The sequence below is a fragment of the Balearica regulorum genome, chromosome 2 (genome assembly GCF_011004875.1).
Source record: "Balearica regulorum gibbericeps isolate bBalReg1 chromosome 2, bBalReg1.pri, whole genome shotgun sequence".
Classification (NCBI taxonomy): Eukaryota; Metazoa; Chordata; class Aves; order Gruiformes; family Gruidae; genus Balearica; species Balearica regulorum.
This window is the reverse complement of record NC_046185.1, coordinates 123,562,337-123,588,770: the sequence shown is the minus strand read 5'-3', so window position 1 is coordinate 123,588,770 and position 26,434 is coordinate 123,562,337. Positions and strand designations below refer to the sequence as shown.

Below are 26,434 nucleotides of genomic sequence, written 5' to 3'. Positions count from 1 at the left end.
AGAGCGCTGCAGGGAACAGAAGTTTTGGGTTGCAAATAATATGGGGTTACAAAATTTTACTTTGACTCGTACTGAAATGCCAAAATTTCCCTTAAAATAAACCTCTTCCTTCACTGCAGCGAAATCAAAGTGTTGTATGTTGCTCCCATGTTTTGTTTTCATATGTAACATGGAGAGAACAAAAACATTTCAAAACAAATTGGCTACTTCAAAACAAAAAAAGATCTCTCTCACCAAAAATGTCAAAATGGGACGTGTCAACTTTTTAAAGCAGATTTCCTATTTTTCTTTTGAAAGTAGTTATGACAAAAATTACTCCAATTCATCAATGGTTTTATTTTGGCCAAACTACTTATTCCAGTTATGTCATTAATAGTTTTGTCAAGGCAATATCAGCATTGTATGGACCCGATTGCCTTATTTCGTTCCAAACAAAAATCACAGGCAGTAATGACTGTAAATCATCTTGTAGCTTACGTTATATGATGTACACATTCTTTAGGATTCATGTCATCTAACATCAGATACCTAAAAAGTAGATGTCTGGGCTAACTATGCTCTCTGTTGTCAGCTCATATATCTAGAGGTTTTTAAAATATGTAGACTCCTCTCCATCCTTAGGTGACTGAGGGAATGTAGGTGCCCTAATAGCTTGCTGCCACCATAATGGCAGATCTGTTCATCCAGCCTTCGTCCTCCATCCTTTGGTCCTTGAACCTGATCTGGGCCTAACCCACCACAGTCAAACAAATGAGACTGCTCCTTTAGATGGCAGGAAAGGTGCTAGCTTGTCTCAGCCATCTCCTGGAACTTAACTCCAAAGCTAACTTTTAGATAGCTGAAGTAAGGTAAGATGTCTTCACCCTAAGCCACATAGGTCAGCTTCACATAGGCAGGAACATTTCGTTGTGTTAGTGCAGCTGTATAGGCCTTACTTAATTCTGAGTCAATGGATCTGGGAAGTAGCTCATTGTGGGATTCTTAAGCAAAGCAATGCTGGAGCTAATAAATTAATCAAAATAATGGCTTTACTGGACATATCAGCAGTTCTTGGCTGTGGGTAGAATGATTTGGGGTTAAAAGTGTATGTTGCGTCCAGTGAAATGACAGTTTTTAGTAACAATGCAAGTTTTGTGGAAGCTTGAAAGTGTTCTTCGTATGAGAATAACGCTGTAGTTCTTATGGGATTTTGACAGAAATATGATACTGCAAGCTGAGAAATGGTTGGAATACTAAAGAGAGATCATTCATATGCAATAGTTTTTATGGACTGTTTTAAAATGCTGTACCTAAAACTGCAGCAAGAAGGACTTAGCTTGTCTTCACTAGGAGGCCTTGAGATACAAGAGGTACTAGCTTGTTTGTGTTGTGGGTATCTTTTTTTAAGGCTCAGAAAGAAAATACAATAATCAGTGTTTCAGTATCTTGCCTTTCTGAGTAGCAAACTGAAATTAGTTGACCCTTCCTTACCCTGTCAGGCTGGAGTTAATTATTTACAGCTTTCATCTGCAGCACTTCAAAGTGGGCTCTTTCTTACCTCAGTAAGACTGAGGTTAAATATTCACAGTTTCAATTTAGAAGTAAGTGATAAACTTCCATCTGCAATAGGGAACTGGGAACTATGAACAAGGAAATGGAAAGAAACGACCGGCTTAGTCTCGTTTTATATATTTTGGTTGTCCAGGAAATCTTGATTAAGCTGCATTTGGGCCCTACCAGGGAAGCTTATAGTACTAAAAAAGGCAGGATGTGAGCTTTTGTTAATAAACCTGTCCGGGACAAATCTGTGAACCGAAATGGGGGTTACTTCAACTTCCATGTTGACTTCTGGTGACAAAGTTACTCCTTCACTGAGGATATCCAGGTAAGATAGATGCCTTCCACCCAAAAACTTTCTACCACTTTCATGGGTTATCTGAACATCCAAAGTGTAGCTGTAGCACAATCCTTACTGCATGACATGTCTGTGGAAATAAAAACAATGCTTATATGGAAATATCAGACTTCTGAAATCCACTTGTAGACTCCTCACTCACTGGATAACAGATGCCATATCACCTAATGTGACAGAGGGGGGCTGTGATGCCAGGCTGTAGTCAGAGACTACTGGGGACCTGAGGATGGCCCTCCCCAAGGCCTCCAAATCCTGCAAGCCCCTCTCCTACTCCCAGACCCTGGATGAGAGAGACTGGTCAGAAGGTGCCCATGTGGGAGAAGAGCCACGGCACTCGTGCGAGGAGAGAGATGCAAGTGAGGCAGAGGCCAGCTTGCCAAGTCACGCCTGGATTGTGACAGGGTTGAATGGTAACATTAAATCTGCATTTAATGGCTTTTAAGCTTCTTTTCATATTGAAAGTTAGTCATCAAAAACTAACAGGAGAGTTCAGTATACAGAGCCAACTTTCTAAGCAAACAGCAACTCCTTGGCACCTGCAGCTTGACAGCTACAAGGAGAGAGGAGTGTATACGGCATACAGTATATACTGACGGAGGTTGAGAAATGCTTTGGTTTAAGTGGATTACTGAAAACACAGCCAGCTTCTAGCACAGGGCTGGTGCGTAGGGACTGATAAGAACACTCCAGTCTGTGCTCAAAGGGGAGTCCAACATTTTTCATACCTTTGGAAGGTGACAACTGTGTTTGAGTGAATCTTGAAGGAAAATGCTCTTGGAGAGGTTTATGAGAACTTGCATCATAAACTGGGACTCCAATGTGACAATGTGCATTTAGGGAGTTTTTAAAACTAAATTTACATAAAATCACAATGAGATTTTTTAATGTCTGTAATAGGCCAATTAAATGCTTTATGCAAACATTTCCAAATTCCTACAGAGTTGATCTGGGACATTCAGAGCATGATTACATATATTCCCCCTGAGGGCTTAGCCCTTTTCCTGAAATACCCAGATCTGTACCTCTATCTAACTCATGCTGTAATTGAGACAAAGGCGAATCACCAAAATTTAGACAGACACCCTCAACTTATGCCCATGTGCATCACTTTTCCTTTCAATCAATGCCCAGCCATTTAACTTGGAGCGAAAGACTCTGTGAACCAAAAATGGGTCTCAAGACAACTGGTGGCTATGCAATGGCTGGATTTATATTGGGAGAAAGTTCGGGCCTTAATCAGGTCGAGAGTCTAATGGTTCCTATAGTCTCTGTCTGGGCCACGCAAAGCTGGCATCACCGGTGTGGTCCTACTCCCTGAATCCTATGTGCAATTTCTCCCTTCTGGAGAAAGCAAAATCTCTCAGAGGGGACTGGAGATAACGTCATCTGTGTCACATATACAGCGTTTGGGACCAAGTGGTGTGCGTCCAGCCCATTTGGGAGCAAAATGCAAAAAAAAGAGGCAGGTGACAAGTTGTCGCAGTCAGCCTCAACATCTGCAAGCCGAGTGCCCAGCTAGTCTGTGTGCACGTTTCCGGTTATTACCCCGCCTTCAGCCTCCCCTGCCCCCTGCTTTAGTTCATCTGGGGGTTATGTCCGTCTTTCAGATAGCAGCTCTGCAGAGGAGGAAACAGGCTGCAGCAGCATCGATAAGGTCAGGGATACGGATGCAAGGAGGAGCTCTGGGTAGTCCCCCTTCCCCCAGATGACAGAACTGTCAACTCGTGTGGAGAAGGGCCCGTTCGAGTTGGCGGCTTCCCGTCGACCTTGAGTCCCCTCGCAAGCCACGCCGCCGCTCCGGGGCCCGGCAGGGCGGGCGGGTGGCCGTGCCCGGTCCCCGCCTCGGGAGGGAGGCAGGCGCAGGGATCCGGGCTGCACGTCGGGGCTGGCCCCGGCGCGCTTGTGGTGGGAGAGCCAGACCTGAGAGGGGCTGGCCTCTGGCAGATGATTGACACCAAACTGGGTGAGGTTTCATGTTTTAAAAAAAAAAAAAAAGAAAGAAAGAAAAAGGGCGAGCGCAGGGGAGGGGGTGACTGTGGGAAGGGGGAGAAGGAACTACTGTAAGAGAGTCCTGCCCAGCTGTTTGCGAAGTTTAAGATTTCCTGTTTCCCCTGCAGCGCCGAAGTGAAGTTTTCAGTGAGTCACCCGCGGTCCCGAGCAGCGGAGCCGCGCAGCCCGCTCCCCCGCCGCCCTGCCAGCCCCGCCGCCGCGGCCTCCCCCGCTGCCCGGCCGGCCCGGCCGCCCCCCGCCCGCGGCTCGCCGTCTATGCCGATCCGGCTCAGCGATGATTCTCCGTCTGCCGGGGAGCCTGGGGCGGCTGCTTCTGCGCGTCTCCCTCTGGGTCCTCATGGGCAGCTCGGTCCCCGCTCTGCTTCGGGGTAAGTGCGCGCCGGCCCGGCGCTCCCGCTTGACAGTTCCTGGGGCCGGAGGCAGGAGCGGAGCGGGGCCGGAGGCAGGAGCGGGCCAGGAGGCAGGCGTCCGCCGCGGGAGGGGGGGACGCGGTTGCTAAGAAAGTTTTGAGGCTGGAAACATTTCGGGAGGGGTGAGCGTGTTTGTTTATTGCCCTGCTGGAAAATAAGCGGAGAAGAAAGGACTGGGAATCTGGGGGCTTCGCGGCAAAATCTGAGGTCCGTCCGTGGAGGGAGGAGGGGGGAGAAAAGAGAGGATTTGGCAGGAAATGCAGCAGGGTCTGGTCCGGCCGGAGGAGCCCGGAGAGGGCAGCTAGGGAGCGGACTGCTGTCCGCGGGGAGAGCGGCTGCCCGGCCCTGCAGCTGCTGCAGCAGCTTCCGCACCTGGTGCCGGGCCGCACCGTGTGCCCGGGGGGCGCCGGGCCCGGGGGACGCCAGGCCGAGGGGCAACCAGACGGCCGCGGCCCGCGCCTCCAGCCCCCTTCGGTGCGTGCTCACGGCTGCAGGATCCAGCCCCCGGCAGAGCCTTTGCGATGCCCTGTGGGACGGGGAGCAGCTCGCCCTGCACAGCCACAGGGAGAGGGGCTGGAAGGTGCCCCGGGCGCTACATGGCCTGAGCCGGTGGGTGCCGGCTCCCAGCTGAGGGCCTGTGCGTGGCCACAGAGCTCGCTGCTGTGTGGATCAGCAGTTGCTTACCAAAAAGTTACTTTATATGTGAGTCTCTGCCTACAGCAGAATTAAGCCACGATCGTGAGCAGCTGGACTGAGACTAGCGGTCATTCCTGTAGCACTTGGTGCTCGTGGTGTTTGATTCACTTTTAATGACACTTTACATCCCTTATTCCATTTTTACCAAGACATCCTTAGATAGGTTTTTGAGACTGTGGCTTGCGGTATTCTTCATAGGGTAATTTGGAATGTACCAAGAGCTTAAAGTGCTGCTGCAAAAGCAAGGTCCCTGCCCTGAGGAGCTTTTATTCTCAGTCCTACCAGTACTAAACCACATCTGTGAACTAACATCTGTAAATGCAAAGTTAGGCCCTAAATCATGTTGCAGTGCAACTGGTGAACCTAAAAAGAGAACATCAGATTGCAGCACAGCTACATGTGAAACAGTTTCGAAGAATTAAGTAGATTTCTGAGATGTCTTCTGATACCACATCTAGTTTTAGTCTTCAGGTAAAATGTGCAGACACCTGAGCTTCTACAAACTTTGCTCTGTGCCCTCTGATTCTCCCTTGTGGTCCGTTCATGGTCCATAATGATCTCAAAATTGTTGCTAAAGCATAATAACATAAACTAGATAGCTCTTGTATGGCTACTTCCAATAGCTATGTACAGTAGGAATAACTTCATACTTCATTAGTAATCCTGTCAAAGTCAACAGGTTTTACATACCTGCAAAGTTACTTATGGAAGCTTAGGGCAGATGAACAAAACAGTTTAAGAATAAGACACTATGGTGTCCCAGGGCTCAAAATGATATTATTTTAAATGTGAGGTTTGCAGCTTCTTGTTGATTGTGATAAATATTATTTCTGATTAATGTCAATCATACTCAACTAGTGATGGCTTTTATTTTGACCCCAGCCCCAATTTTTTTTCAGATTCTCATCACAAAGAGCTTTAAATGAAAAAGTTCCACTTTTGTCAATCTTGTGTTATTTATTGTTATGCTTTTTTTTTTTTCTACTCAACCAGTATAGACAGTCTCAAACTACAGGTAGATTTTGAAAATGACATAGCTTAAGAATTTGTTGTTCTTTCTTGTGGTAGGTCCAGTGAGGAAAAAATATATAGAAATTGGTTACAATTCATCATTTTTCATACTGATCTTCATTTGCACCCTACAGTAACTAAAACTGAGTAGACCTGTTGTCAGATAACCTATACTATAGCTCCAAAAGTTGTTTTAATAATCACCATAGGATTCTATTGTGTGTGTAACAGGAAGAGTTGGTCAGAAAAGGACAGTTTTGTGGGGGCAGAAAGTATGAGGTTCACATATTGGTTATTTGGCATCAGAATGAAAACTAGAGCTGCCAAATGGGGGAAAAGAAAACAGTAGAGATACTTACTTTGTAGTAATCAACAGCTCAGCAATTCAGTGAGGATGAGGCAGGAGGGATACCTGTCTCATGAGAGCTCACTTCCCAGGGATGCCTACTAACCAGCTGACTCTTGTTGGTGAAAAGTTCAATAAAGGCCCAGTTAAAATTTCATTTTAACATTCTTCACAGCAAAATATTAGACAGGAATGGCACATTCCCATAAAGGTTCTGGACAAAACCACAAATTTATAAGCAGGTCCAATAGGAACTACCTGCTTTGAAAAAGATGCTTTTATGTTTTGTACTACACACTAGTAACTGAAATTTTTTCGATAAAGGGACAAGGTGTGATTTTTCAAATGATTGTGAATGCTATATTGAGCACGTAATCAATACGTGGTAGTGCAAACCAGAAATTGCCCACATTAGAAATCAACGCTGCTGTGTCCAAGTGAGTATGAATCTGTAATTTATCTTTGGGGTATCCAAACCAGAAATTTATTCTTTGGAATAATCTGTGTAATTATTGTTCTTTTCTGAACCACAGGAACTTAATTTCTCCATTCAACCAAACTCTATTTGCATTATTGTCTCATTTTTTAAAAAGCCATATCATAGGTAATTTTATAGTAATAAAATAAAATTTAGAGCTTCAGATATTTGCAAGAGTGAAGTATGAGAACAAACATCTTCGTAACATGGTGGAACATGTTTGTAACACGATCAAATCTAAAATGCATTCCTGCCCACCCAATTAAAACTGGCAAATTTCCAGTTATTTCAGGAGGGAAGTAGGAATAGAACAGAGATATTATTGCATTTTCTTCTATTTATGGGGTATCTTGAGTTCTAAGACTTTTATACCTGAGACTTTGAAAATCACTTTTACTTAATTGCTGTTTTGGACTCCTTGGCATTAACATGCTTCTATAATATTCAGGTGGTGAATTCCATATAGGAATAGTTTCTATTAAAAAATGATGAGCCAGATCTTAAGCCGCTGCAAATTAATATAGTTCTATTAGCATTGGTAGAGTTACGTAGAGTTATAGCATATAAGTGTCCTGAAACAGTTTCAAAAGTAATTTCTAAAAAAGGACAATGGAATAATTCAAATTTTTTCATATTCATAATATTTTTTCACTTATATTTTATAAACACTTATGACCTACATTTAACCAAACAGCATTGCTTCAAAATGAAATACTCCTTTCTGTGATGAATTGTTACAGTTTCATATAACGGTGACAGATCAAAGTTGTCACTGTGACAACGTTAATTCTGAACTTAGGAGCAAAGATGGTGTCAGGCTCTTACCAGAAGGAAAATTCTTCATGGTTTGATTTTTGGGGTTTTATGTTTTGTTTTTTTGGAGTTTTTTTGTTGTGTTGTTTTGTGGGGTTTTTTGTTTTGTTTTGTTTTCAGAACTAGGCCTTTAGAAAGGAGTTGCTCTTTTGGGTGGAGAAAAAAAGAGTGTAATATCATTGTAGCACCAGTTGTTGGAGTTTCCCATGCTTATATTTCTTCTGCAGGATATTTTTATGATGATGTATTTGCATTTGTGGCATAGAAACTTTTTTTTCTCAATACTGTATGTCTGTGTTGTGTGCATTTTGCTAGCATTAACTTTGTATCACTGTGTCACTCCTCTGACTTCAGAAGAGCTGTGCCTCACGGTATAGCAAAAATAAGCAAAACCAACTGGTTGGGCCCAACTTGTTAATCTCTTGGATTTTGCATAACCAGGTGCATTTGTATCAGCTAGGTATGAAATATCACTAGCGCAATGACAGGTGTTGATCTGAAGGTGGTCCGTGCAGTTTCCACGCTGGCTGGCATGGCCACAGTTGAGTGTTGGTGGCACAGTGAAAGTCAGGGCTTCCAGCCACCTTGGTGGCCCCATGGTCCTGGGCTCAGCAGGAGGGAGGTGTGTTGTTACAGTGCTGGTCTGCCCATGGTCCCCCGGCCCCTCTGGCACCTGGTGAGCGGAGGAACGGAGGGATGGTGGGACACCAGAGGTGCAGTGTCTCCTTTGCCACACAGGAGCCCTTTGACTCAGGGGAAATTACCAGGTAGGCACATCCCAGGAACATCAGCTAGTTTGTGTTGCCAGAGCATTGCAAACTCAGTAAAATGGACTGAGATATCAAGCAGATCTGTGCAGATGTTGGAGAGTACAAGGGTTTTCCAACTTGGAGTAGTGGAGAGCCAGCCCTATTGTAAAAAATAAATTTGGCTGAGTCCTAGTCTAAGAGATTTAGTGCTGAGATTTTGGTTTACTTAATAGGTGTTCAGACTTAAATTTTGTTGGGGTTAGAGGTTTTTTCATTTCTTTTTGCCTATAGGATAATGGGAACTGGTTTTTAAACTCTTACAATCAAGAATAAAATAAAAGCTTGCAACAAAATACTTGTGCTTTTTTATGAACCATAATTCTGGAAGGTTAAAATAGACCAAAATAAATCAGAAAGAGTATGCTTTGTTTTCAACAGACTAGTTAGAAGTCCTTTTGAAGTTTAACTTCACTGGCGGGTGGAAGTGATAAGAGTTGTATTAAGAAACAGTGGAGAAACTTCTTACTACAGGGGGTGGATCGCTTCTACAGCAAGGAGTGGGCTTACACACTGAGGCAGGGCATTGTAGTTATGGCAAATGCTGGTGATCTGCATGCCACTGTAAGCAATGAGTTGATACTACATATTTGCAAGGCTGGGTTCTCAGTGACCCAGCTAAGTCTTCAATGGTTATTTTTCATAGTATGTCTTCATCCTGGTGTAAAGACAGAGCAGCAGCGCTGGCATTAGTTGAGTACAACCATTTATATTCTACTGCCTGAAAGAGCACAGATTTAGTTAGTATACAGATGTTTAGGGTAAGATATGTAGAGAGAGCAAACCACTTCAAACACCATCCAGTGATGAAAAGCTCATCCAGATCAGTAGTTAGAACTAACAAATCTCACCAGGGGTTGCTTAATTCTATTTCTGTTGGTGACAGCATGCCATCGTTTGTTTGTGTCCATTAACTTCTAGGGATTTAAGCAGAATTTAAATTGTAGTGTGCATTAAGGAGTTTGTCCTCCAGTCCGTATGGATTCCTGAGTCAGGGACTAATGGCCATTTGTTTGCATTGCTGCAAAGTTTATCAACTGTTTCAGATTTTAATAAACAACAACATTAGCAGTGGCCGGAGAAATACTAATTGCCAATTTGTCCACCTTTGTGCATTTTTTTTTAATATGTCATTTCCTTGCTCTTTCTCGCGCTCCGAATGTCATCGTGGTTGTTACAGCTGGAACTACCTGTCCTTTTTTTCATATTGATTTTAAAGCCTTTTCACCTCTGGGAAGATCGTCTGGTGGAGGAGTAGTTTTCCTTTGCTCAAACAACTGGTATTTAGCAAGAACTTCCTGCTGGCATTCATCCCTGGGTTAATCTGGTTAGAATTAGAGCTGGTTGAGAGTTTTTGACACTGTTTTTCATGGGAAAATGCTGATTTGTCAAAACTGAAACAATTTGTGGAAATGTACCAGTTTCCATTAAACTTTTGTCAGGAAACCCTTCTTTTTTTTTTCCTTCCCCCCCCCCCCCCCCCAGTCCAGGATGGAATTTCTGATGTAGAAAGAGAGAGAAAGAGAAATAATCATTAATCAATAATTAGAATAATCACTAGTCAAGGTTAAAAGAAAGGCAGGATCAAGTGCCTGGTCTGGCTCATAGAGTGCACATTTGAATCTGGAGCTCCCCCTATCCACTTTCTCCAGGATATTGGAGAGCTGTCACTCTCTCGTTGTGCATGCATGCACAAACACCCCTGCACCCACCACTTCAAATGATTTCGGTTTGACTCTGGTGATGAATTTGAAAATATATGAAATGTCACAGCACTTTGTGGGGCAGGAAGAACATTTTCCTGCCAGTGTTTTTTAGGTTGACCTGTAGCCATGTGCATGTTTTCTTCTTGTTGGGTGGGAATGGCAGTGCTCTGAATGACTGGTGTCTTCTAGTCTTTGTTTCATATCATAATAACAAGCTGTATTCAGAAATTTCTGTCACGCAAAGGAACCACAATTTTTATTACTAACAGTCCTGATAGTCTGATTCCAGTTCTCCACTCATACAGAGTAGTATTTTGGCAAAAATTTGACTGAAATTAATAGATTTCAGGAGCAGATAGAGTCGTCTGCTTCCTCACACTTACAGCATCCTTCAGTTTACAACTCAGCGGATAGATCACTACGATGATGCCTAGGGATAACATTGTGCCTTTGAAATGGTAATCTGGAACCAGAGGTATTAGAAAGCTGTCTTCTATTTCCTACATACCTTCTGTTTGTACCCAAGGACTTCAGCCCACGCCTGCCAAAGAGCTGTTGCCCTGCTCCGTAAGTAGACACCTGAGGTTTTAAGGTAAAAAAGAAAGACTTATCAAGTAGCTAAAGCCATAAGCTCAGCCAGTGATTTGAAAGCCACACCACATTCTTTCTGGCTTGTTTATAGTCACTAGTAATACAAGTTTTGAAAGATAGCCTCTGCCCTCTGTGCAGTTGATCGGTTCCTCCAAAACATGGCGTTGGTATACCTGTGGGCTTCATTTAATTCAGCATTTAAAGTCAGTTAAAAAAAACGAGTCTACACAGAAGACATTAGAAAATCCATCTTGTGTTCCCAAGGTTGTAGTGGCTCTGTCAGGGCTTAGAGACTTCCTTCTGTTAGAAAAGCAAGTGAATTTGAACAGTACAGACTCAGAGAGCAGCGAGAAGGTTTCACAGTCTTACTCCTCAGAGCAACGTTTTCCAAGTAAAGACCCGAGTGTGGTTCTTACGTGCCTGGGGCACTTTAATGGGCCTCTTTAAAAACTAGCATTGTGCAAGTGGAACGCATGCAGGGCCAGACTGTCAGCTGGCATAAATCAGCTTTACTCTGTTGTAGGCAAGGAACCTGCCCTGATTTATACCAGCTGAGAATCTGGCCACAGAATAAATAATAGGCAACTGTATGTTATGAAGCTGTAATTCCCTCGAGGGGGCTTTTGTGATATCAGTCTTACAGGAGCCAGAATGATTCAGTTCTCTTTCTTGGAGCAAAAGAGTAATTTGACTGCAGTATTTTGAAGTCCTTAGAACTTTAGGAAGGAGAGATTTCAGGGAAGGAAGATATTTCCAAGCTTCTTGTAATGTATCATGAAGGATTTTTGCCCAGGAGGAATGGTGGGGAGAGAATTTGGGAGGATGGAGATTAGTTGATTTGGGATAGGTAGTCCCCCCAAAAAAAGATAAATGTGTAAGAGGGTTGATTTCTTATTGAGACCAGGCCTTTCCTTCAAAAGCACTTATATATGTTTCCCAAGCTGTCTGCAAACTGCAGCTTTCTCGTCACTGATAAGCTGCTAGTGCTGGTGTAATTAATAAGAAAGCAAAGTGGAGAATGGGAAGTGAGGATTGAGGGGCAACCTCCTCCTCAGAATGTGGATGTGGGTTTTAATTTTGTTTAAGGTTTTACCCAAAAGGGTCATAAGTGAGCTGGTACTCATTTTATTGACTTAGAAATTAAAGGGGGTTCAGTTAGATTTTTTCCAAGAGTTAACCTGCAGTTCTCCTAAGTCTAGATATTTTAAATGTGAGATGCAGGTGAGCCACCTCCCTCTGGTTTTAATCCTGCTGTGGATTCTGCAGCCCAGAATGGGAGTAAGCACATCACACGTGTACGGCACCTGTTGGCACGGTTAGGTGGTGCCTGGGGCTTTTGGATGATAATGTGGTAATTTTGTAGATTTCATCTCACTAACTAATAGAAGTACATTTTTAATGTTGCTGTACAAGAGGGTGAACTTTGAAACAGACCACAGATGATTACTAATGTATTATCACTTCTGGTTATTTTCAGGGAAGGCAGCAGAAGCAGCTGTCCAGGATTCTTTTGTTTCTTGAGATGCTGATCTGGTCTGATCCTTGAAGTCTAATTCATAGCTCGGATTCTATTGACAGGCCACTATATAAAGCTGTAGAACAGCAATACTTTTGATAACATGGCTATAATACTTAGGCAACAATTTAAGAAAGGTCTTAGTGCTCAAAGGGAGCTGAAATTTCTTGCCATTTTGACTGCTCCCCTCTATTTAGTGTTACCTGGCTGTCCTGACTAACTTCCGTATGCTTCGTTTGGGAGCTCTGTGGCTGGAGCAAATCTGAAGTCATAGAATCATAGAATCACAGAATGGTTTGGGTTGGAAGGGACCTTAAAGATCATCTAGTTCCAACCCCCCTGCTACAGGCAGGGAAACCCTCCACTAGACCAGATTGCCCAAAGCCTCATCCAACCTGGCCTTGAACACTGCCAAGGATGGGGCATCTAAATCGTAGTTACAGCAGGACTTAACATACCTTGTGCGCTTAGAGTGCTCCAGGAGAGCAGTGATTGTGAATAACTTCTGTTGGTTGAAGTGCATGCTTGGGGGAAATATGTTAGATGTAACTAGACTTTTTCCCTTTTCCAGTTTTTTTCTCCAACTGTCTAGTCTCTTAAAATATTCCTTCATTAGATAGTATCCACTGTGCAATTTCAGGCCAGTGCTAAAGGGAGGACTGTAGCTACATGTCAGTTTATTTTACTTCAACGCACTGTAAAGCTGCTAATTAACATGGAGTAGCACTTTTTTGGTTTTTTTGTTGGGTTTTTTTTACCTTTTACCCTAAAATGGCTGCATTGTAAAAATTACTGATTAAGGATGTATCTTTTTTGTTATGTTATCAATAGTGATAAGATGGAATGACAATAAAATCACATGCAGGAGTTCAGCATGTGACCAGCACTGAGTTGCTTCTGGAGTTCACGTGATAGTTGGTCGCTTCCTGCTCTCAGGATGCTCCCTCCTCAGCTCCATGGCTATCTTAAGCTTTCCTGTAACGTGACTGGGTGGTGACTCCAGGGTGTCCCATTCTTCTTGAGAAAGCCATGGAAAGAGTGTAGGAATGAAGAAGTAAATCTTTGTGTGTTTCACTAATAGGAAGAATTTAATGAGGTTTTGAACAGCACAAATTTGTCAATCTGTGATCAGGAACCCATGAAGCTTTCAAGAGAAGAGCTGGCATATGCAGGTGGTTGTTGAGCTTTTATTTCCTTTGGCTGGTTCTGCCTGCAAGCATGCAGCAATTACCCTTCTCATTTGTCTCCTGCACACAAGGAGATCTGTGATTCTGCAGTGACTGTGCTGTGGCAGTTGGCCAGCTGCCCTGCTGCGTACCTTCTACCTCCCCACAGTTCCCATTACCAATTTTCACGGTTGCGTTGCCTCCTTTTCCTGCAGCGGTTAGAGCCTTTGCCCAGAAAGTGGGAGGCCCATGGTCACGCCACTCCTCAGCCTATGAGTATCTAAACTCTGTCAGTGATGGGCTCTGAGAGGAAGGATCCTTGCTGGCTGAGACTGGGCAGGGCTTTAGAGGCAGCACTCTGCAGAGAAGGGGTTGACATGTGTGCGGGTGGTCTCCCAAAGCATGTCAGAGGAGAAGAAAGCCTGTTCCCTGATGGGTTCATTCATTATTCCAGCCCCCGCAGGGTGACTGATATTCTCTCCAGGGAGTTCACAGCACAACAAAAAGAGACTTTACATACAGAATCTTTTTTTCCTTTTTTAAACTGAAAACAACCATTTCTCATCCTCATGAAAAGATCAGAGAGGACCATGTAATAGTCATGACTTCGTAAGCCTCTTTATTGAAGCTTTCACAAAGTAACTAGGTCAGTGATACGTGCTTCTGGGCTATTGAATTTGCCCTCTTCCCCTCAGTCTGTTCTTCTGTTTCCTCACCCAACTTTACCACAAGGGAATGCCTTAAGTCAAAAATCTGGGAAGCTGATCCTTTTATTGCATTTGTAGTATTTTCATCTGGTATGTACAGTGCCAGGGCATCAGGCTTGCAAAGCTGGTGTAGCCCCAGTTTGCGTGTAAACAGCAATACCACATTGTCTTGTTGTAACTAAAGCCATATCTGCTCTCTCTTTGTCTCTGGATAATAGAAACAGGAAGATATTCAGTGGGAAAAGATTGCTGAACTATTCTGGAAAAGGGAATACAGCTAAAAAGTGTTCCTTCATCATTGTTTTTCTTTCTCCTTCAATTCCTTTCTCACGCACTCCTTTCTTCTCACATTTTATACTTTTGCCTTGAAGTTTCTGCCTGGCTGGGAGCTTCACTGTTGCCACTCTTCCCTGAGGCCACACTGGTACCATGAGTATTAGCATAGCAAGTAGCAGCCTAGAGCTTCTCATATGTACATGTCCCCTGCCTTTAATGTGTATAAAGGAAGATAAAAATGTGTTTCAAATTAAATCACCAAAATCCAGGAACATGGGATTCAGAATGAGGACCCAGGCATATCCCATGTAGATTTTGAATTGCTAGGTGCTTGACCCTAGGAAGAAGATTTCCAGGTATCTGTGTTAGGCATGAAGACTCCTTCTATATGTGTTGGAAGGAGCTACAGGCTCATTCTTTTATATGTGAGGAAGAGGCAAGATTTGTTGGTGACTTATAACTGAGAACAGCTTTTGCATCTTGATCCATGGTTAAAGCAGTGAGCTGGGAAGTGAGAAGCCTGGGCTCAATCTGTTAGTCTCTGGAGACCCAAACCCAGATCTCCAGCTTCCCATGATTTCGTCCTTTGTATTGTTGATGCCACTGTTAAACTTCAGTAGTTATTTTAGAATTTCCACAGTTTCAACTAGGTGTGTGTAAAAAAATTAATGCACTGATGTGTTAATTACAGTTTCTATGGTCAAATATAGAACTTATGGGAAGTGAGCAGAGATTGTTTCAACATTGATCTATTGTGACTGGGAAATTGAGGTTCCAATAGAGTAATAACTGCTGTTATTTCTCAACAGAAATTCTGGATTAAAGCCCTCGGAGCATCCAGACATTCTCATCAGCCTCAAATACCCTGCCAAGTTCAATAAGATACAATTAGCACTCTTTTTTTCCCCTATTTTTCTCTGGTTAAGAGGCTGTGTGCTAGGAGCTGCCAGGGAATGGTGAGGCACAAAGAAGCTTTAGTAGCTTGCTTCAGTTTGACCATTTAAGGCCTAACTCTTCTCACAATTGTCTACATATATATTATTCACAGTTCAGCCAATTTGCACTTCCCCTAACTTGGCTTTTTTGTTTTGGTGACTTGTAGTACGATTGTCAGGCACGTACCTACTGGTGGTTTGAAATCAGAAACATACTGACCTTCTCATGGGTGAAAGTGGGTAGCAAATGCTAGAAGCAAACCACTAATTATTTAAAGTATCTTCCCTTGAAAGTTAATGACAAGGCACATTTACCACTATCGTAACCACACACATAGAAATAGAAAACACTGACACATGCCTTTCCAAGCTGTTGCTTAGCATGAGTAGTTAGACTACCCGTACAATCATCACTCTTCCCTTTAAAAGGTGGATTTTGGTTTAAGTTTCCATTTTGTGCTTTTGAAACGGAGGTGTGGATAGCTTTGACCAAACCAGTAATTTCCACTCGAGTGTCTTTAGGCTTGCAGCCGGTTAGGAAGGAGGTGGTACTGTTTGTTTAGGGAACCATACTGCCTCTTTAGCATTTTCAGGTAAGATTTCAATGTTAATGATTGCCTGCCTTTTGAAAATGACAGACTGTGGTGGTTTTGCACATATGAAGGACATACAGCTGCTGGTCCCTGGCTGGATACAGATTTGGTCAGATATGCAGGCAGTTTGCTATGCCTTAATAAGATACCACACATCACATAAACAGCAGTAACTGGGAGCATTTGCCTCGAGGCAAATGTAAGGTAGTGCAACCTAGCTAAATCTGCTCTGCCGGAATGCTAAGCTGTGGATAGGATTGCTCATGTGGAAGTTCACCGCAGTTAGTTGATGGAGAGTAAGGTGCTGAGCTGTGCTAACTTGATATTTTAGACTCTGCAGGGGATGAGAGTATGAAAGGTGAACAAGCATCCATTCCAACAAGTGAAAGCTGTAGGTGAACTAAATCACTCCAGAAGCAAGGTGTGCATTTTTAACAGCATCATTTCATTATTAGAGCCCTGCCAAGGGACGTGATGGACGTCCCATTGCAAATCAAGACAGGGTTTTGCTTGTTAAATATATACTCAGATAAATTAGGACTTTGCAAAACTTGCAGAAGGCCAGACTGGGAATAGCGTCCCAACTCTTCCTGGCGTACAGGTCCTACAAATAACCTACAAATCTGTGATGCAGCAGGTTACCACCACCAGGCTGGTATCACTCATGTCCCTCTCAGAATTAGGACTAGCATCTCCAGAAGTAACAAACAAGCTACTCTGCTAACTAACCCTGCGCAAGCATATTTCAAATATGCATAAGTTATAAAATTTTGCATCCAAGGAATTAAGAAAATGTCTCCATTCCTACGGAGCGCTTTTGTCTGGTATAACCTATACTATTGCTGCATTGGGAAAGCTTGGAATTGTTGTGTTTTGTGAGAACACTTTTTAAAACCTATTGTGTTCTACATGAGTGCAGTATTTGTGAAAGATGCCAAAGTGACAGCTTTAGAGAATGAGCTGCCCACATCACTGAACAGTTACACCAGAAACCACAACAAAGCATGCAACTATAGCTCCTGACGTTTAAAGGGATGCTGAGTGGTTCAGCTACTATGGCCATGTTATGCACAGCCTCCTCAATGACAGTTGTTGAAATAGTATTTTCATTACATAATTATTAATCCACTTGGCATTTGATTAAAATGATCAAGGCATTTCATAGAAGCCCTTTAGACATCCTGCAGACTGTTACCAATTTCTACAGCTAAGTGCCCTCCAGATGAAGGATGATGATGTGCTATGACCAATATCCAGAAACAGTCAGTGACTCTAAACTGTTAAACATCAGCTAGTATAATTTGACATAGCAGCACTCAGAAATCACAGATTAGCATCTGCTGAAGATCTTATCCTATTAAATTTAACTAATACATGTGACAGTAAACATCTTCTGTGCTGTGGTAGCAGGATGAGGAATGTTATGCTTTTGCCAGAAACGAACTGCATCATTTAAAAGTTTGTGAAGTGTCATCATATTTTGCTTTTCATAGTTCTCAGTTGTTAGAAAAAAATTGTTGAAGTAATTGGATGAAATTTGAAGATATTCAGATTAAAATTAAGAGGCAATGGAAGGCTTGCTTCTGAGCTGCTGCTTGATGTACTTGGTCTTGTGTTTCTATCTTACCTCTGCCCAGCTTTTCTCCCTGAAACAATTCCTTCAACAGAAGTAATTGTTTTGTAGACACTTAAATTTCTTTTTTTGCCATATTTTTTTAAAACAAACTTGTCAGTGTTTATGCTGTCTTGGAGTTCTCTGAAAGATTATGGTCTTGAGAATGACTTAGGATATAGCTTGAGAACCTGAAATTAGTTTACGGAAACAATGACCATATCAAGAGCAATTGGGAGGGGAAAACCCTAGAAACCCAACTTCATGTGTACATTTCACATTCTGAGTTTATTTACAATTTTATTCTGCTTCATCATAAACAAACTGGAAGAGTCTGCAGTCCCTCACACATCTTCAGGCAGGTAGACTAAACATTTTAGACTGGCAAGTTCCTTCCCACTGAGCTACGTCTAATGTAGGAATGTCCTCACCTTGCGCCGTAATGCCAACCCTGCTGGGGGCTGGCTGCTGCAAGCAGTGAGTAATATTGTATTGTTGTTCTATAGAGTGAGAATTGTTGTATTCCTACATGCAGATTTTTTTAGTATCTGGGGCTCATTTTTTTAAGGGGGGGGGGGGCTTACCTGCTGGACCATGCACACATGCAGAAGAGGCTGTGCTTAAAATACTCAGTTTTATAGTATAACGAATGAATTCTTAGCACATGATTTAGAAATAATGGCAAACATAAGGACCTTTCAGAGAACTTTCAAGGGATGTATTTAGGGGTGAAACACCTATTTATTTCAGAATGGGCAGGTTTCACCCATAGCTTTTATTTTCCTTTAAGCCCAGTAAAATATCAGCCTCAAACAGAAATGAAAGAGCTGATTACTCTTTCCCTTATTTCAGCAGGATAGTATTACCAGCTACTGATTCATAGTCTCAAAGGTAACTGGAGGGAGTCATCTGCAAGTGCATTAAAAGAACAGCTAATACCTGGGGGGATGTGTTAGCAAATTTACCTTTGGCAGATACAGGAGATGTTGCTTTGTTGGTAGAGATACTTTGTCACCAAGAAGTCTGATAACTGTCTAACAGCATGCCACAGCAGCAGGATTTCTGCAACAGAAGTCAGCAAAAGAAAGTTTTCTTAAGGTTGAATATCATTAGAAGCATGTATTTTTATGCATGTGCCCTTTTCTCAATACTCAGTATATAATTCCCATTAATGGTTGTGGAAGTTAGATGCATCTATCAAGAGAACATGTCCCCAGGGTATTAAATTCTGTTATGCTGCTTCTTTGCATGTAACTTGACAGAGACAAATATAACCATCCAAGCTACTGAATTTGAGAAGGATGTGTTTTTCTCCAAATCCATTCAAAGTGATTCTGCTCCCAAGGGATTACATTTGAGTCTAACTTTCCTCTGATTTACTCTTTTAGCTGAGCTGATGGATTATGAAAGAGAGTAATTTCTTTTTCATACTGTTTTCCTGAATCTGTCATTCAAAACTTGCTGTGTGGGGACAGAATGGTTCGTAAACATTATTTTCCTGGAGGAAAATGGCTTCTCACAGTAAAAAGGAGCTCTGAACAGAGCTTCCGCATAAACATGTTTGCCCATCAGTGACTGACAGAGAAGCCTCTGTGTGTGTTAAGGATGGGGACTTGTTAAATGAGACTTCTTATTTGGAAACAGTTTTTCAAATAGACTAAGAAGGATGGGTTATATTCAGGTCTAGAGAAAGAAATTGCATAGAACTCTGTTTTACCAGAATTTGTAAATTAAATTGTAAACTAGTACCATAGTAGGAGCATCCTTTGGTCAGGGGATGTCCCTTAACTTAAAATTCCATATCTCTCAAATATTCCTGAAGTTCAGAGGTCTTCAAAAAGCTAAGCAAAATTAAATCTTTTATGCTCCTTACATGAGTAAGTTGTCTTTTTATATTAAGCTTAAACCAAAATCCCCAAGTCTTAAATAGTGACTACAAATTTTGCACCCTAAATGCATCCTTGTTTTTGTTTCGTTTCCTTGTTTGTTTGTCTATGGCTGGGAGGGATGGATAGTGGTAGTGAATGCACTTAAAAAAATCCCACTAATACCCTCCTTTTATCTGGAAAAACAAATATTTATAAATCCCTCTGAATCATGTAACTGTGTAACAATTGCAAGTTTGAAAGCACAGTTGTCTGGTTAATCTATTTAAATGCTCATTTTGAATGGGCAGCTGTGAGTCTTTGTGTGCACACAGTTTCTCCCCGTACTTACTGGTGTGTTAGAAAATTCCATAGAAATTCTACTTTGGTTCAGTAGCAACCAGCATACACACATATAGTTTTCTATTGTACAGGATAGAGACTCTTGCTTAAGGTGGACTTAAGAGCTGTGGCTGAAGCCAGTTTGCTCGGTCACTTCCAATCCTGGCTGTATAGGTTGCTGAGATCATGCTTAAAGAATGTGCGGGTCCTGGTCAGAGGCACAAAGCACCCCCTAACTCATGACTTGAACATGCTCCAGCAGTTGACACAAAAGGTGCGCTTGTGAAGGGCCAGTGCAGAGGCGCAAGATGGAGTCGTGCATGGAAAAAGATCGAGGAACTTTTGAATTCCTCTACCTAGGTAAAAAGAAAACACTGAACAGCAGGACTGTAATTTATGTACTCCAAACTGTGCCATTGTACCTAAGATCTTTTTATGTCTTACTGGTGCTATTTGTGCCCCTTGTACTTCATAATTATGAAGTATTTCCTACTTGTGAATGTGACACTTAAAACGATATTTGAACAGATGCAGCCTATTCCAACTACTCTGTTACATTTTGAGACTGTTTTTGATATTTTTTTTAAATCCCAGATCTATTATTTAGGTTTGGCTTCATTTGACCTATGTTTCGTTCCTTAGTACGCAGGATCTTGCTTGCAGTTTACAGAAAAGGAAGTGCAGTCAGAATCAGGCCCTTTGAAATCAGAGGTGGGAAATAAAGTTCAGCAAAAGTTTCAGAGCAAAAGCTGAAACTCAGGCAATACTTTTGTCTGGGTTTACAGAACATTTTCTCAGACTAGTGGTAGTTTCAGGTAAATGTTTGTCAGAATTTTCCCCTAAAATAAAGCAGAGTTGGGGTGACTGGCTGGATTTTATTTTTAGGTTCATATTACAGATCAGCAGCAAAATCAGATGTTTCACTTTAGACAGAGGATATCTGTGGTTCATAGTACTGTCTGTCCCATTTATATAGTCCTTTCTTGTGAAAAAAAGTGTATTCTAAACCCAAGACTGCTCTGACTCCATCAGCATCCTATGAAGAGGAGACATCTGCTAGGTCTGTGTACTGCTGAGGAAACAGTCCCAGAGAATAATACTTATCTTCTCAGATGTCTCCCATAAATGTTGTTAACTGACTTGAGATGCCAGAAGTATTTTTTCTACACTTCAAAGTCAAAATAACCTCCTGTCTACTTTCATAGTGGATTTAAACAGCTCTGGGGCCCATCCTAAGGTGCCTCTGGAAATATTTCTGGGGAGAAACATCAGTCCTTGGAGTGCTCCCCAAAGTGTCATAACCCATGCAGATGAGTCCTAGGCAAGTCCCATCTGCCTTTGTGGTGACGATGCCTGGCAGATAATAATAACTGCAGAACCCTTGTTGCCTCTTCTGGAAGGGTTGTGACGTCTCCTGTCTCAGGGGAGGTGGCATTTGAAAGCAAACTGTGCTCAGGTTGGAGACAGCAGCAGAGAGCAGGTCCCCCGTGACCCTGGCGTGGTGGGCTGCCTGACCGCAGCCTGGGGTGCAGAGCCCTTGGGTGCAGCCCTGCCCTCGGGCTGATCAGCCTGCGTGTCAGCAAAACTGCAGGAATCAGCCAGCTAGAGAAATTGAGACCATGCTGCCCTGGGACAGCCATTTAGAACTTGAAATCCCCCCAAACTAGGAGTCCTAAAATCTAGAAGATCTTTCCTAGAAACAGAGTGTAGTAGTAAAAATTCCCACCCCTGCGGCTATCTCCCAAGGCAAGAAAGCCTGCCTGCCTTTGCTCTCCCATGATCTTGCCCCAGAAGAAACTGTAGCCATAGATCCACCGAGACTTTTCTCTGCCCTCAGCAGTGCTGCTGCTGTTGTTGAAATATGCACTTATGCATTACCCTAGCTGTGGGTTCCCGCTCCTCATACCACATTCTTTATTATGTTTGTGCAGTCAGATAGTTGTCTAGACTGGAGAACTGTTCTGGGTCAAACTGGCCTTTTGGAGGGGGAGGGAGGTATGGTAAGGGGTGTCTGATTCCTCTGTGAGAGAGGAGAAAGTGCAATGAGGGATGTGAACAAATAACCAGAGCAGAGGAGCAGCACTGCTGGTTTTTGCAAACTGAAACTGTGCAGATATTTTCTGTATGGCCTCACTAGAGAGAAAAGGAAAAGGGAAGATCTTTTGGGTTCACAATGCTTAAGAAACAAATCAGTCATTTTTCTTAAAATGGTCTGAGGGCTTCTCCATGAGACAGACAATTGTTGTTCTCAAAATATGTGTTTCCTTGCATCAAAAAGGAACAACATTAAAAATAAGATGTCAGGAAAGGTGTGCGAGTGTGAAGGAGGCTCTGCAGTGGCATCCCCAAAGGAGGCATCTGCTGAGGGCTCTGGAAAGCTGCATGGGGCAGGAGCCTTTTGAAAGGCAGGAAGGGTACGGCCCTGTGCCTTCCAAAACCTGTCTGGAAAGCGTGTCAGTAGTTTTAGGGGGATATTACTAAAGTAAATAAAATGAAAAATAAAAGCATGAAATGGCAAATACAGGAGTGATACTTTTTCTGATTCACCAGGCAACCTAGCTGTATCAAAGGGAACCTGGGGGAGTCAGACGTAACTTTGAATTTCCTGTTTTGTGTGATTTGTCACAGTCTTAATGTCTGCACTTCATTTTCACTACTTTAAAAAGCAAACAAAAATCTCCCCCCAAACTAACACATTTCATGACCTTTTCTGGAGGTTCTTCTCTGAGACCAGAGAGGGTTTGCAAGTGCCTGCCAGTCTCCTGAGTGAAGGAACAGTATTAATAAACATCTGCTCGTCTGCATGAACTAACTCTTCATAAGGCCCGGCAGCTGCTTTTAGGTATTATTGAGAGTTTCCTCTACATTTTAGTTACCTTAGTCTGCTCTTTTGAATACACTAGAGTCCAGTAGTCATACATTTAGCAAGAATTTAACTGTAGCAAGAGTTAACTTTAGTAAGAGTTAACTGTAGTTTCAGGAGACAGACTTGGCTTTTTGCCACCTGCGTTGCTGCGTGCTGCCAACGTAGAGATCAGTCTTTAAATCATTACCATTTTGTGTTTGGAAGAGATGGTTTTCTGCCGTCTATCTAACCTCCCTTATTCCTGTTGAAAATGCTGCAGATAGATAGTCAAGTAACATGAAAGCTTTTTCCACATAGAGAATTTGCACCTTTTGAACTTAGAATTGATTTCAAAGTAATTGAGTAAACCGCAGCAACTTTGTGTGTGGTAATTCTCAATTCTGATGCTGGCTAGACTTGTTCCTGATATAACCTATGCTGAGGTAAATCAGCTTTAAAAGGATTTGAAGATCCACATGCAAAGCTGAAAAACCTCCATCCCTTTAATCAGTTAAACTCATGTGGTGGTGGTAAGTGAATGCCGGGCCAGCACTTAGTTACTTGAAACCATTCAAAAAGTTAAGCATGACAAGACCGTTTACTAAAGATGAGTAGGAGTGTCATTTGTGGGTGTTTGGCCAAGCAACTATGTTACTATTTTTAATTTCTGTGTGGCTTGGGTTGCGCAGCCCTCTGTGGGAGCTGAGGGCAGGACTCCCATCTGCGCAGCGTGCCCTGTGGCTGCCCGCTGTGGTGTCCAGCGATGAGCCGGCATGGCAGCCGTCTGTGTAAGGGAGAAGCAGGAGCAGTACCCGTGTGCCCACCGACCCTGCCCATCACAGCTACCACAACTGCAGTTCCCTGTGGGAAGGATGGCAGGGTTTGGCAATGAAGTATAGCGGGAAGCTCATAACACTTCTGAAGTTAGCCTCTTTGGCCCTACCGTAGAGCTGTTCTGCTGCCAGAAGTTTAGCAGAGGATGCAGTCACTTGCCCTGTGACATAGACTTCAAAACTTCTCTGCCTTCCTCCCACCTGTAGCCTATCTAGTGAGGATGCTCCTAAAAAGCAGACAGGATTTTTGTCTTTGCATTAAGCAGGTATCACAAGACAGACACTTAGGCCTGCTAGTAAGTAATAAAGGGATGACTTTAGGTAAGCAGCACTGATACCTTAAGAATATGATTTGGTTTTTTATGATCTCATGGATTTTTCCATTTGCATATGCCACTGAGCGCATTCAGTAGCCTCACAGGTAAACTGAAGAGCCAGGATGTGTCTCTGTGGAATACTTCATGGCTAATAGAAATAGCTTGGCCATAATGTTATTAGAAAATGTCCTAAAGTACCGTTCCACCTGTACTGGGTGGACTCCTGAATTTCCCTTTTGGAAACTGGGAGTTTAATAAATAGGGCCTTGAAAATAGGGTTGAGTGACTCTTTAAGGTGGACATTCCTCATTTCTCTTGTAGTAAGAGAGAGAAAGGGAAGAAATATAAACTAAGCTTTTGGAGGGAATATGTGCCTCTTTCAGGACAAATGATTCACCTTGTGAAGAATGAAGACCCCTGTCGTATCTTGAAATAGGTTGTGTTGGTGGTGTGACTGTTGAGGGGGCAGGAGTGGAGAGAAGCATGTTTCAATAAACAGGCTTTCTTAACCAACCGAAGGGAGAGGTACAATGGGTTAAGAAACTCCATTCAACCTACTTAGAAGATTGAATTGCACGGTTTTGTTCAGGTGAGGCTCTGTAGCTGAGAGTGGAGGCACATGTGAGTTTTTCTGAGTCAGAATTGTTCCTAATTGTGTGTGTGTGTTAAAACGTTGGGGGTTTTGCCACAGAGACTCTCCTGTCATGAAAAAATCTTTGCTTCCTTCTATATCACAGAAATAACTATAATGCTTGAATGACTGCTGTCTATTTTCAGAGCATATAAGTTGGAAAAATAATATTTGTACAAAAGCTAGAGTGTTTATACTCTTTCAGCTCCATTTCAAGTGAAGTAATGGCAGCTTTCACTGGGCAGGCACGAATACAAAAGGAGGTGAAGTTACAGGATATGCTTTTTAATGGACAGGTCAGAATTAGCTATGCAAATGTCAGTCCTGAACCATGATTCATGCTTATTCCAACAAAGCTGTTTTTCCTGATCTTGTGAACCATATAAGCATTGCTGTACTTGGTACTCACAATATATCTGAAGTCACAGAAGGAGTTAACCACCAAAGACAGCTTCCAGTAAATTCCAAACTTAATGCATTATGCAGAAAAAACCTAGAGCCTGTAGTCATAGTTGAATAAATTGATCTTCGTGTTATATCACATACAGTTCTCCAGTGCTGTGTGCTGTTTACCAGCTGTGTTAGGGAGGCTGCGGGTTAAAGTCAGGAGAAGATGAAACATCTCTTTGAATGCCCTATGGGAAGCCATCATTTAGATTTTTTTTCAGCCTTTTTGCCTGGAGACAGTATTCTTTTGTTCCGCCTACCATGGAGTGCTAACCAGTGGCCAGAAAATGTGGAAGAGAGCAGCAAGTTACAAATCCGCAGGTAAAAATCCATCTCATTATTTGAAGCATCACAATAATGTTATTTTTATTCCCTGTTTTCAGAATGTGTTTGCACTTCTATTCTAAGTGCTGAGCTGGCGTCTCCTCACACCTGCGCTAATGTCAATCAGGAGTCAGGGCTGCCAGCTCCGTTCTTAGGCGTGTTTGAGGCAGTTCACTGCCATGCCCTGGACCAGTGAGAAGAACCCAGCCCATGATTAAAACTGCCAGTGCTAGCTCATTTTGGAAGCAGTGGATAAAAATAGTCTTATTTTAATGCTTTAAATACAAGAATGATTTTTATCTTCAAGATCTCCAGCTTAGTATGCAGTTCCTTCCCATATTTTCTCTGGTTGTGTCCCTGCCCCCAGCTCCTGCCAGATTTGATTCTGTTTCTGTGTCAGTGCCTGCGGCAATCCCTGAAGCAAAGTTTTGCCAGTTCCACTTGCTGTTAAAAGCCAGGCACTTCCACAGAGAGAAGAGTTAAACGAAGTTTTCCAACTCCTGCTCCTTTTCCTTTGTCTTCTCCCTCTGCACGTACCTTCCTCTGCCCCTTGCCTGGTGGGAAATAGCATTTTCCCAGATTTCAGCACAGTCCATCAGCGGCCTTCCTGCTGTGAACCAGGTCTTCTGCTTTGGCCTTCCTTCAGCTGGGGGTGGCCAAACTACTTCTGGCTAGGTCTAGCTTGTCAGAACGGCTTACCTAGTCTCCCCTCTTCTTTCCTAGCAGACTTCTTGGGGATGGCTGAAGAGCAGGTCGTAGCCCACATAAACCATTCAAAGGCCTGTGGACCCCGCTGAACGGATCTTTCCACCCATCTCATAGTGTCTGCTTTGTGATAGGATGTGTGTCTTGTTACATTCACAGTGGTATTGTTGCCATCTGATAGGTGTGACTTGCATTTTTTTCACATGACGGGCAAGAGCCATTGCGTGTTAGGGAAAAGCCATGACGCACATCTCCTCCAAGTACTTCACAAAGAAGTGTGTTCATAAAAAGGAACTTATTTTGGTCTTTATCCTTTGCAAAGCCCTGATGAGGTTTGGTCAGGCAGGAAAGGAACACAGGTCTCAACCACTTTGCAAACGAAAGTGTAATTGGTAGGCTTAAAGGCATGTCTTTAAGCACTGACTAAGGCAGCTGTCGTGTTAGGCCAGAAGGCTGAAGATCAAAAGGAAACCTAAAAGGTGAAACACCTTCTGAGGAGAAAAAAGGGAGTAAGCTGCTAGGGGCAGACCAGGGTGACGTCAATGATCAGTGACTATAT

The 26,434-nt window shown here is 42.7% G+C and overlaps 1 protein-coding gene across 3 annotated transcripts in view; it reads left to right on the top strand.

Annotated features, from left to right (window-relative positions):
• The first annotated feature begins 3,506 nt into the window (after nt 1-3,506).
• TGFBR2 (transforming growth factor beta receptor 2) overlaps nt 3,507-26,434 on the top strand; it is a 61,102-nt gene continuing 38,174 nt past the window's right edge. Inside the window, exons 1-2 of one of the 3 annotated variants that reach the window (XM_075745745.1) lie at nt 3,507-3,548; nt 4,012-4,272. In XM_075745745.1, the coding sequence (XP_075601860.1) occupies nt 4,179-4,272 (94 nt within the window). In that variant the 5' untranslated portion in view covers nt 3,507-3,548; nt 4,012-4,178. Of the gene's footprint in view, nt 3,549-3,728; nt 3,858-4,011; nt 4,273-4,503; nt 4,522-26,434 lie in introns of those variants that run through there. The other 2 variants (XM_075745744.1, XM_075745746.1) reach the window with 2 other exon arrangements.